Source organism: Brassica napus, chromosome C7, assembly GCF_020379485.1.
Source record: "Brassica napus cultivar Da-Ae chromosome C7, Da-Ae, whole genome shotgun sequence".
Taxonomy (NCBI): Eukaryota; Viridiplantae; Streptophyta; class Magnoliopsida; order Brassicales; family Brassicaceae; genus Brassica; species Brassica napus.
Genome location: NC_063450.1, coordinates 45,323,321 through 45,335,726, shown reverse-complemented (window position 1 = coordinate 45,335,726; position 12,406 = coordinate 45,323,321). Strand labels below are relative to the sequence as shown.

The 12,406-nt window shown below is 40.0% G+C and overlaps 2 protein-coding genes across 3 annotated transcripts; one reads left to right on the top strand and one right to left on the bottom strand.

Annotated features, from left to right (window-relative positions):
• Positions 1-240: 240 nt before the first annotated feature.
• On the top strand, positions 241-4,688 carry LOC106409530 (ABC transporter A family member 9). Its single transcript, XM_048763537.1, has 16 exons — positions 241-712; positions 799-1,030; positions 1,119-1,297; positions 1,390-1,575; positions 1,667-1,762; positions 1,839-2,042; positions 2,117-2,276; positions 2,372-2,598; positions 2,735-2,852; positions 2,950-3,026; positions 3,130-3,219; positions 3,322-3,465; positions 3,557-3,838; positions 3,932-4,012; positions 4,088-4,264; positions 4,350-4,688. The coding sequence occupies exons 1-16, from the start codon at positions 344-346 to the stop codon at positions 4,590-4,592; spliced, it is 2,865 nt and encodes a 954-aa protein (XP_048619494.1). The 5' UTR covers positions 241-343; the 3' UTR covers positions 4,593-4,688.
• A 5,931-nt stretch (positions 4,689-10,619) lies between these two features.
• Positions 10,620-12,400, bottom strand: LOC106398655. 2 transcript variants are annotated; one of them, XM_048763535.1, is made up of 5 exons: positions 11,832-12,400; positions 11,605-11,631; positions 10,971-11,495; positions 10,840-10,864; positions 10,620-10,760 (listed from the first exon to the last, which is right to left on the bottom strand). In XM_048763535.1, exons 1-5 carry the CDS (start codon positions 12,180-12,182, stop codon positions 10,741-10,743), a joined length of 948 nt encoding a protein of 315 aa, XP_048619492.1. In that variant the 5' UTR covers positions 12,183-12,400; the 3' UTR covers positions 10,620-10,740. The 2 variants fall into 2 exon arrangements, with proteins under 2 accessions (XP_048619492.1, XP_048619493.1); XM_048763536.1 differs by lacking the exon at positions 11,605-11,631 and having other exon boundaries at positions 11,832-12,396.
• Positions 12,401-12,406: the final 6 nt, after the last annotated feature.

Below are 12,406 nucleotides of genomic sequence, written 5' to 3'. Positions count from 1 at the left end.
ACGGAAAATTATAAATACATACATTGTATTTACCAATTTAGAAAACCGCGTTTAAATGAATTTATTGCACAAAATAGGAAAATATCATTTATTTCATGATTCAAAATATACTTTTTGATTAAAACATTAACAGCTGTTAACAGTAGGAAGATTCTTTCTGTAATTTTGTTAATAAATGAGAGTCTTATAAACGGTTGTCTTTATAAATGGTTAGTTTTTTCTTTCATAAGCGTTACTTAGTAATTTTATCATAATTAATGAACATAACGTGAATTATATATTAAAAAAAAAAAAGAAGAAGACAAGAACCAAAAAATAGTCCAATCGTCTTCTTCCTCTGATCATGACTCTGATAGAAGGCATGCCGCTTCTGCATCAGCAGTTCACAGCGCTGTTCAAAAAGAATCTACTGCTCTCATGGCGAAACAAAAGCGCCACGTGTCTCCATCTCTTCTCTTCCTTCTTCTTCATCTTTCTCATCTTCTGTATCCAAGAAGCGATGAAGGCGAGCGACGTAAGCTCGTCGGCGGACGTGAATATCACCGATCCCAAGGCATCAGCATCGTCTCCGATTCCGCCTTGTGAGGATAAGTTCTACGTGAAGCTTCCATGCTACGACTTCGTGTGGAGTGGGAACCAGAGCCGTCGAGTGTCTGACATCGTCTCTGCTATTATGGCGAACAATCCAGGAAGACCTATTCCGACCAACAAGGTTTGGTTCTTATTATGTTTGGTTCTTTTTAGTTTTAACTTTTAACGTTTGTTTCTGAAATGTTTCTCTTGTGTTTTTTTTTTCAGGTTAAATCATTCAAAGGGACTGAGGAGGTAGATGCATGGTTTACGTCACATCCTTTGCATGCCCCAGGAGCTTTGCATTTTACGGAAAGGAACGCTACAGTGATCAGCTATGGAGTTCAGACAAACTCTTCTTCGGCTACAAAACGTGGTCGGACTGAAGATCCGACGTTTAAGTTTCTTGTCCCTCTTCAAATCGCTGCAGAGCGTGAGATCGCAAGGTTTTTAATTGGAGGTACCATCCATCTTGAAAATCTTTTGAGTTAGGAGTCATATGTTCTATATGGAGATTTAAATGCCTTTTATATATGCATTATTATCAGATCCAAAGTTTGGTTGGAGTTTTGGATTTAAAGAGTTTGCACAACCAGCTGTTGCTAAAGACGTAACTATCTCTCCACTGAATCTTATGGGACCAGTGTTCTTTCTTGCTTTCTCCATGTTTGGTTTTGTTCTCCAACTCGGTTCTCTAGCTACCGAGAAAGAGCTTAAACTTCGCCAGGTTAAATTAATACTCTGTTTCACTTAGAGTCTGTTCCCATTGTGTATTTGTATTTAGATTGTTCAATCATGTTTTGTTTTTTTTCCTAACAGGCAATGACAGTGATGGGAGTTTACGATACAGCTTATTGGTTATCATGGCTCATATGGGAAGGCATCCTTACGTTTGTGTCATCACTCTTCTTAGTCCTCTTTGGAATGATGTTCCAATTCGATTTTTTCTTGAAGAACAGTTTCTTTGTTGTCTTCCTACTTTTCTTGCTTTTTCAGTTTAATATGGTAAATTAAAGATCCTCATCATTCTTAAATCATTTTCCATTGATTTTTGCTGGGATATCACTTAACTTATCTATATCCTTTGTGTTGCTAGATTAGCCTAGCATTCATGCTATCATCTTTCATTAGCAAGTCATCTTCAGCAACAACTGTTGGTTTCCTTGTGTTTCTCATTGGCTTTATCACACAGGTGTGTGTGGCCTCTCTTTAGCTAAAACAGTAGATGAGATTTGTTGGATTCTTACTGGGTACAGTTCTGACTGCAGACAGTAGCTACCAGTGGATTCCCTTATTCAAGCACACATTCCCTTTCTCGCCGGGTGATTTGGTCATTCTTTCCACCCAATACCTTTTCTGCTGGGTTGCAGCTGCTTATCGAAGCAACATCAGTTCCCGGAAGCCCTGGAATTAGTTGGAGTAAAAGAGATGTATGCTCAAAAATGGATGACGCCACCTGCTTTCTTACAATGGTATGCCAATTTTTCGACAACAGATTTCACCCAAGAGTTGTTGTCTATGTCTCTCATTTTGAGTCTTTGTGCAGAATAAAATCTACATATGGCTTGTGGGTACATTCTTTTTCTGGTTTGTTTTGGCTGTCTACTTTGACAATATCATCCCCAATGCCTGTGGTGTAAGAAAAACGATCTTCTACTTTCTAAAGCCTAGTTACTGGACTGGCAAAGAGGGCAATAGAGTGGAAGGTATTTCTTTGTCTCTTGCTTTAATTAATAAGATTAATGTGTGTGTTTGGAAAGTGTAAAGCCAAAAGATGGTTCCTATGTAACACTTTTTTCAGAAGGGAGCATTTGTAGCTGCTTTGGCTCAGTTCCACCTGTAGAGCATTTAACACCAGATGACCAAGATGTGCTTGAAGAGGAGACACTAGTTAAGAAACAAGCAATGGATGGAACAGTTGATCCTAACATTGCTGTTCAGATTCATGGTCTTGCAAAGATGTATCCTGGAACGACAAAGCTTGGTTGTTGCAAATGCACCAAAACATCCCCTTTTCATGCTGTAAAGGTAATCAATCATTCCTGTTGGGTGTGTTCTAAGGCTTCAAGACTATTCAACAAATCCTAAAGCTCATTTAGTTGTATGTTATGGTTTATAATGTATTGTTTATTACATTTCTTTTTGGCTCATGAAATATGTTTAGGGTTTGTGGATGAATATAGCCAAAGACCAGTTGTTTTGTCTTCTTGGACCCAATGGTGCTGGGAAGACAACTACTATCAGCTGTTTGACTGGTATAAATCCAGTTACTGGTGGGGATGGTAAGGATCTGTTTTACAAGAAGCTACTTTCCAAACTTTTTTAAAACCATTTTAATACTAATAATTAGTAAGTTCAATTTGATTCGACTTAAAACAGCTCTTATCTATGGAGATTCCATACGAAGCTCTGTTGGTATGTCCAACATTCGTAAAATGATAGGAGTGTGTCCTCAGGTAAGGTCAAGTTCTCCCTGCATTGTCTTCTCTTTTCCTTACACAGTGATCTTTATGTTCTGCTTAAATGATTTGTTTCATCATCACTCTTATTATTTTACAGTTTGATATCCTTTGGGATGCTTTGTCAAGTGAAGAACACCTCCACCTCTTTGCTAGCATCAAAGGGTTGCCACCTGCATCTATCAAACGGGTAAGTTATTCATGTATTTTACAAATGGTGTCTGATTTACCTTTCCCTCTTTTTTAAAAAAAATTATATTTTGCTTACAGATTTTTCTTTCTGGTTAAACAGATTGCAGAGAAGTTACTTGCCGATGTAAAGCTGACAGGAGCGGCTAAAATTAGAGCAGGAAGCTACAGTGGTGGGATGAAACGCAGACTCAGTGTTGCAATTGCACTCATTGGTGATCCCAAGCTGGTCTTTCTCGATGAACCGGTATGTATGCCATGCAGCTTGATACTTCCCTCTGGTGTTTATAGATAAACACACACACACACACACACTAACACATATTTTTGGATTGTAGACTACTGGTATGGACCCTATCACAAGGAGACATGTGTGGGACATTATACAGGAATCAAAGAAAGGCCGTGCCATCATACTAACAACTCATTCTATGGAAGAAGCTGATATTTTAGGTGATAGAATAGGGATCATGGCTAAAGGCAGGCTCCGCTGCATTGGAACCTCCATCAGGCTAAAATCTCGCTTCGGCACAGGTTTCATTACTACAGTTAGCTTCCATGAAAACAAAAACGACGGTTCTGGAACCTCACCAGAACCACTTAAAAGATTCTTCAAGAAGGTATGTACACTCATCAGGCCTAAGTTTTTTTTTTAGCTGGCAATTGTTTAAGTAGGTAGTGCCTCTGAGCCTGGAACAATATCTTTCTTGCAGCATCTGAAAGTTGAGCCAATAGAAGAGAAAAAAGCTTTCATGACTTTTGTTATCCCCCACGACAAAGAGAAACTTTTGGCGGTAAGTATCTTTAAAAGCTCTAGCAATCTCTTAGATTTTCGTCTATGAGGTTCATCATCGTTTCTCCATGGATAGGGCTTTTTCGAAGAGCTACAATACAGAGAATCTGAGTTTGGAATCTCGGACATACAGCTTGGGCTTGCAACTCTTGAAGAAGTGTTTCTGAACATCGCAAGACGGGCTGAACTAGAAAGTGCAACCGCTGAAGGAACCGTGGTTACTCTCGAGTTAGAATCAGGCATCTTGGTCGAGGTAAATCATCTACAACGTTCCACCAAAAAAATTCACGTTTCACATGTTATAGTTACTAATGGATACAAACTATATATATGTACAGATACCTGTGGGGGCAAGATTTGTAGGTATACCAGGAACGGAAAACGCGGAGAATCCTAGAGGAATGATGGTGGAAGTGTATTGGCAACAAGATGGTTCTGGAACGATGTGCATCTCTGGACACTCCCCGGAGATGCGCATACCGCAGAATGTTTCGGTGTTATATGAACCACCATCACAAGTGTTAGGACGTGGGCAGCGACGAGTTCGGGGTTCCGTGATTGATTATGAATCTAGCGATTAATATATTATGCTAGAGTTTTAAAATTAGTTTATGGGGACATTTAGATTGCAATGCTTTTTATTTAAATTTTCACAGTGAATAAAGTTGTTTTTGGTCTTATTTTATACACTTCTCCCAAGTAGGGGTGGGTGTTCGGGAAGGATCGAGTATTTCAGATTTTCAGGTATTTCGGTATAGAGGTATAAAATCCGTTTGGGTATTTCTATACTTCGGGTCGGGTTCGAGTATTTTTAGTCAGGGTTCGGCTATTTCGGATTGGGTTCGGATATTTAGAGTTTGAAAAAAAAAATTAAATTTTTCATTTTTCAAATTTTTTGTATTTAAAAGTATAATTTTCACTTAACTAATTTTTTATTTTTAATAGATTGAATGATTAATAGATTTGGACATAACATTTTGAAACTAAAAAGACATTAATTTGATTATTGTTTTTAAATTTTGGATGTAACTTTTTGTTAATTCTTGAAATAAAAAGTTTGACATGCATTTTAAGTGGGGAGAATTGCCAAGTGTGACTCAAAACTTGGAGTCAAACCCAAAACAATACCCCAACTTGGGTCAAAGGCAAAAGTAACCTAAAAGGCTATTGAAATTACAACTATCCCCTTGTGACCAAACAAAAAAACGGAATTCTTTTTACGTTTCTACCCCTCGCAAGTCGTCTGTTTAGATCTATGTATATCCCCTTGTGACCAAGCAAATCATTTTCACGGTAATTCTATGTATATCTTATGAACTTAAAGTATGTGTAGTATCAATATAAATATTTTATATAAAATGAGAGATGTAAACTAGAAATATATGGTTAATTATACATATGTTCGGTTATCTTCGGATATCCATTCGGGTTCGGATATTACCCGTTCGGATTCGGATATCCAATCTCTCCTAATTCAATATCCTTTCGGATATTTTGCTACTTCGGTTCGAATTTCGCTTCGGGTTTTTCGGATCAGGTTCGGGTGCGGCTTCAGATATCGGGTAAAGTGTCCACCCCTACTCCCAAGTCCCGACAGCAGTAACGAGATTAGAAACTTTATTGATTATAAAAAAATGAACCATAACTACTGGGAAAAAGTAGACTTGATAAATCTTTATTAGTAGAATTATATTTACAATAGCTAAATCTTTTACAACTGATAAAAGATTTCTTGTCGAAATAATATTTTACTTTTTACATTATTGGAATTAAAGTAGAAACTGCAGGGCTTATCTTTATAGCTCACCGCTAGCTCCTTTGAAAGGAGAAGGAACATGGGGGCTATAATCAACTCCAAAAGATACTAGATCAATTGATTTTCCTTTTTTCTCGGAGGCTGTCTTAACAAGTAGACCAATAGCTCGAGCCCATTTCACCATACCCCCTATCAGTTCCTTTCTTTGTTCAAAAGTTATCTCCTCAGAAACATTCTTCTTCATCTCAGTCACAAGTATTCCCATTGACAACATACCGTCTGTTAGTGGATCTACGCGAGTCAAGGCCCAGTCCAATACGAGCGAGAGAGACCACCTTCATCAACGGTCATCTTCTCAACAAGATCAAGTCTTGTCGTCTTCTGTAACAGAGAAGCTTAGTACGGAGTCAACCTCACAGCTCCCGATTCACAATTCATTTGCCCTTCTGTCCATATGCTGCGCTGGCTAGCTGCTTTAGCTTTACAGCTGTTAGCCCAAGGACCTAGATCGTTCTCTTGTAGCCTATATATTGGCATCATTGTTATCTTTGTAAATCAAGCAAGTTTAATACAATTCAGTAAAGTTTCTTTAACTTGCGTATGGCATCAGAGCCATTTAACCTTAACAGGTATGGCAGATCCGGTGAACCCATATCCCTTTCCCAGTAAAGTTCATGTCTTGAGTTGTGTAACACTCAAGCTCAATGACAGCAACTACCTACTGTGGAAAACCCAGTTTGAGTCTCTCTTGTCGAGTCAGAAGTTGTTGGGGTTTGTCAATGGTGCGGTGGTGTCTCCTCCGGCGACTCGAGTGGTGCTTCACGGCATGGAGAACGTCGAAGAGCCCAACCCTTTGTTCGAAGCATGGTTCTGCACTGATCAGTTGATCAGATCTTGGTTGTTCGGTACGCTGTCTGAAGAAGTTCTGGGGTCGGTTCACACACTGTCTACGTCTCGTGATGTGTGGATCTCATTGGTGGACAACTTCAACAAGAGCTCGGTCTCGAGAGAGTTCTCGTTGAGAAGAAGTCTTCAGCTTTTGGTGAAAAAAGACAAGCCGGTAGCAAGCTACTGTCGGGAGTTCAAGGCAATCTGTGATGCCCTGAGTGCTATTGGGAAACCGATTGACGAATCCATGAAGATTTTTGGGTTCCTCAACGGTCTTGGACGTGAGTTTGATCCTATCACTACGGTGATCCAAAGCTCCTTGACGAAGTTCCCGGCTCCAACGTTTAATGATGTGGTGACTGAAGTTCAAGGATTTGATCTGAAGTTGAAGTCATATGAGGATGCTCCTGCAGTTAACACTCACATGGCGTTTAACTCTCAGAACGTGGGCCCTGGTTACAATCCCAACTACAGAGGGAGAGGCAGGTCAGGACAGTACAGAGGACGTGGAGGTTATTCGAGTCGGGGTAGAGGGTTTCCTCAGCATCAGTCTGGTGGGAACAACACGCAGGGAGAGAGACCTACATGTCAAATCTGTGGTAGAGTTGGTCACACGGCATTGAAGTGCTACAACAGGTTTGACAACAACTATCAGTCAGCCACAGCTGCATTCAACTCGTTGCGTGTATCAGACGATAGAGAGTGGTATCCTGACTCTGGGGCAACTGCTCACATCACATCGTCCTCTACGAACCTAAGAAGTTCATCCCTATGAAGGCACATATGCGGTTATGGTGGGAGTTGGAGCTTATCTGCCCATAACTCATGTTGGCTCAACCACTTTATCCTCTACCTCAGGTAATATAACGCTAAATGAAGTTCTAGTATGTCCTAATATTCAGAAGTCACTACTGTCAGTATCAAAATTGTGTGAAGAGTATCCCTGTGGAGTATTTTTTGATGCTAACAGTGTCTGTATCATTGATATCCTTAAGGAGTAAGTGGTGGCAAAGGGAACTCGAAATAAGGGGTTGTATATGTTGAAAAATGAAGAGTGTGCAGCTTACTTCTCAGATCATCAGGTTGCAGCTTCTGAAGATCTCTGGCATCTCAGACTAGGTCATGCAAACTTCAGAGTTCTTCAACAACTTCAGAGCAGCAAGGAAATAAATATAAATAAGAGCAGAACAAGCCACATTTGTCAGCCTTGCCAGATGGGGAAAAGTCATAAATTGCAGTTTTTTCAGTCACATTCTCATGTTTCTCAACCATTAGAAAGGATTCATTGTGACCTTTGGGGGCCTTCTCCTGTTTTGTCTACCCAAGGGTTTCGATATTATGCAGTGTTAGTGGATGATTGTACTCGCTTCTCTTGGTTGTATCCGTTGAGAAATAAATCAGATTTTTTTCAAATCTTTGTGGCGTTTAAGAAGTTGGTGGAGACACAATTTGATACTAAAATAAAAGTGTTTCAGTCAGATGGTGGTGGAGATTTTGTAAGCACTCAGATGAGGAAAATGCTACAAGAAAATGGAATTCTTCATCGAGTGTCATGTCCTTACACTCCTGAGCAAAATGGCCTTGCTGAAAGAAGACATCGGCACTTCACTGAGTTGGGACTGTCTATGATGTTTCAGAGTCATCTACCTCTACACTTGTGGGTTGAAGCCTTTGCAACGGCTAGTTACATAAGTAACATTCCGCCGTCACAAGCGTTAGAAAGCAAGAGTCCCTTTGAAGCATTATTCAAAATGAAACCGAGTTATAAAGCATTGAGAGCCTTTGGATCAGCGTGTTACCCATGCTTGAGAGATAGACAAGACCACAAGTTTGATCCTAAGTCTCTGCAGTGTGTGTTTGTAGGCTACAGCAGTATGCATAAGGGATATCGATGCCTCTTTCCTCCAACAGGGAAAGTCTATATCACAAGGCATGCTATCTTTGATGAAGAGTTGTATCCGTTTAGAGAGCAGTATAAGCAGTTGGTACCTCGCTATGATACATCACTACTAAAGGCATGGCAGTTGATGACAAAATCGATGGGAAAAGAAGTAGAGGTACCAAGAATGTCTCAGGTGTTTCCAGCACCACAAGCTCAAACTGCTCCTCCGGTGAACGTACCAGTTGGTATGGATCAAGAAGTCAATAATAACCAGGACCAAGTGCCTCCAGAAGTAGAACCTGCTCCAGTGGGGAATGCTCCTCCAGAAGTAGAACCTGCTCCAGTGGGGAATGCTCATCCAATGCAAACAAGAGCTAAAGCGGGGATACATAAACCAAATACAAAATATGCTTTGCTTGCTCCAAAGTATTCAGTAGCAATACCGAAGAATATAGCGGAGGCAATGAAGCACCCAGGGTGGAATGATGCTGTCTCTCAAGAAATGCGCATCATTCATATGTTGAACACTTGGTCTTTGGTGCCACCAACTGAAGATATGAACATTCTAAGTAACAGATGAGTTCACACGGTAAAACTGAACCCTGATGGTACAGTCAAGAAGCTAAGATCAAGACTGGTGGCTAAGGGATGTGCTCAAGAAGAAGGACTAGATTATCTGGAAACATTCAGTCCGGTAGTCAGGACAGCTACCATACGATTGATGTTAAATATAGCTACAGCTAGAGGTTGGATAATCAAGCAGTTAGATGTATCAAGTGCCTTCCTTCATGGGGAGCTACAAGAGCCGGTATATATGCATCAACCTGCTGGGTTTGTAGATCCAGAGAAACCAGACTATGTGTGTAAACTCACCAAAGCGCTGTATGGGCTCAAACAAGCACCAAGAGCGTGGTTTGATACTTTCAGCAACTATCTGATTGATTTTGGCTTTGTGTGTAGTATGTCTGATCCTTCTCTGTTTACGTACAACAAAAACAACAGCTTCATGGTGTTACTGTTATATGTGGATGATATTCTTCTAACTGGAAGTACAATGAGTCTGCTTCAAGAGTTAGTTGAATCTCTATCTACTCGGTTCTCAATGAAAGACATGGGAAGGCCTTCTTATTTCCTGGGTATTGAAATGGAGACAAGTCAAGCAGGTCTTATGCTTCATCAAAAGGCGTATATAAAGGAGATACTGCACACAGCGGCTATGTCAGATTGTAACCCAATGCCTACTCCTCTGCCTCAACGTATTGAAGCACAAGATACGAGTCTCTTCCCTGAACCAACATACTTCCGCAGCCTTGCGGGTAAGCTTCAGTATCTCACCATCACGCGTCCTGATATTCAGTATGCAGTCAATCTGGTGTGTCAAAGAATGCATGCTCCTACAATGACCGACTTTGCATTATTAAAACGCATACTCCGGTATCTGAAGGGCACAATGGAGTATGGTTTACACATCAAGAAGAATGAAGACTTGTCTCTCATGGCATATTGTGATAGTGACTGGGGAGGTTGTGAAGAAACGAAGAGATCGACTACGGGTTTCTGTACGATTCTTGGGTCTAATCTGGTGTCGTGGTCAGCTAAGAGGCATGATACAGTGTCACGGTCTTCTACGGAAGCTGAGTATAGGGCCTTGGCAGAGACAGCTCAGGAAGTAACGTGGATCTCTCAGCTCTTGCGTGATCTACACATTCCTCAAGACCAGGCTACATTAATGCTGTGTGATAATCTATCGGCTGTGTACCTGACAACTAATCCAGCTCTCCACAAGAAATCAAAACATTTTGCGAGAGATTGGCACTACACTAGAGAACAAGTGGCTCTGGGATTGATTGAAACAAGGCACATTCCAGCTGAGAAGCAAGTAGCTGATATCTTCACAAAGCCTTTGCCACGGAAAGCTTTTGAACATCTTCGAAGCAAACTTGGCGTTGAAGTGAATCCCACGCAAAGTTTGAGGGGGGGTGTTAGTGGATCTACGCGAGTCAAGACCCAGTCCAATACGAGCGAGAGAGCTCACCTTCATCAACGGTCATCTTCTCAACAAGATCAAGTCTTGTCGTCTTCTGTAACAGAGAAGCTTAGTACGGAGTCAACCTCACAGCTCCCGATTCACAATTCATTTGCCCTTCAGTCCATATACTGCGCTGGCTAGCTGCTTTAGCTTTACAGCTGTTAGCCCAAGGACCTAGATCGTTCTCTTGTAGCCTATATATTGGCATCATTGTTATCTTTGTAAATCAAGCAAGTTTAATACAATTCAGTAAAGTTTCTTTAACTTGCGTACCGTCAACCATCCTCCAAGAATCCACCTATCGCCAAAAAGAAAACAAAAATACCACAATTTTTTTTAATATAAAACCGCGAGGAACATGCCCGAGTACCATATGAATGTTAATATTTCGGACTGTAACTTACTGATGTTCCGCCGTTAGTACCATCCAATACAGAAATAGCCCTAAAGAGTTTCACAGATTTTTCTTGCATTTCGACCTTGATGCCTGACTTGAAGCAGGCCATGTAGTCCGCTACCTTTACAAAGAGATCTTTGAACTCTGCTGTGGCAGGACACTTACTCTCCAAAGCCCCCAAGAAACCCGACATACCTTTGTACGCAAAAGGCTCAAAGTCTTTGCTCATTTTTGGAAAATCCTTCACGTAGTGGGGCAATGAGAACGTTCCTTGTGTTTCGTAAAGAGCTCTCTCAGATGGAGAAGACACATTGTTGTCATAGTCAATTCCAAATGATGATAAATCAATAGATTGTCCTTTACTCTCAGAGACTTTCTTTACGAATAGACCGATTCCTCGAGTCCATTTCACCATAGATTGAATAATTTCTTTTCTTTGTTCAAAAGTTATTTCCTTAGAACCGCTCTTCTTCATCTCAACCAAACTCTTTCCCATTGACAATAAGCCATCCACTAGCGTCCATGAATCCTCCTATCGTCAAAAAGGAACGAAACAACAAAACAATTTCCAATGAGCTTGAAACATTTTTCTTTCTCTTGCATTTACTTCCAGTTTAAGTTGAGAAAATCTTCTTTCGTACCAGCCCGAAGGCATAGACAGGCCGGGTCTAAAGGCATAGACAAAGGTCGTTTAGAACATCAAGATTTTATATAACAATTTTAACTGTATGTAAAACATTACGAAAAATTTATATGAAGAATAAAGACAAATTTTTATTTTAAAGTAGGGTAGTATGATTTTTTTTTTAAAATGTCAGACCAGCACTATTTCGTGCTATACCAGTGTTAACGTCTAAATGAAACTTACTGATGTTCCGCCTTTAGTTCCACTAAAATCAGACATAGCCCTGAAGAGTGTCTCAGATTTTATTGACAGCTCAACTTGGAGATCTTTTGACCCGGGTGCTGTTGAACTGTAACATGCCATGTAATCCTTCAGCTTTAGAAAAAAATCCTTAAACTCTGTGGTCTGAGGACATTTGCCTTCCAAGTCACCCATGAAATCCATCATACCTTTGTAAGCGAAAGACTCAAAATCATGGCCTACTTTGGGAAAGTTCTTCAAGTAAAGGGGTAATGAGAATGTCCCTTGTGTTTCATAAACAGTGCTTAATGCAACAAGTAACGATAGATAAATAGTTAATGAAGTTTTTGCCATTTTATTCTTAGAGAAGAGAATTTTTTGACTGAATTTATTATTAATTTATTTTGTTTTTGTTTTTGTTTTTGAGTGATTGTGTTTTTATTGTGAGAAGTGAATTTATATAGATGTTTAAAAGTCTTAATTTAACTATTAAAGTGACTGACATTGTCGATAAACTTCTATAGATTCATGGTCATGGAAGAATGGTATAAGAAATTTGCTAAAATTTCTATGGCTAT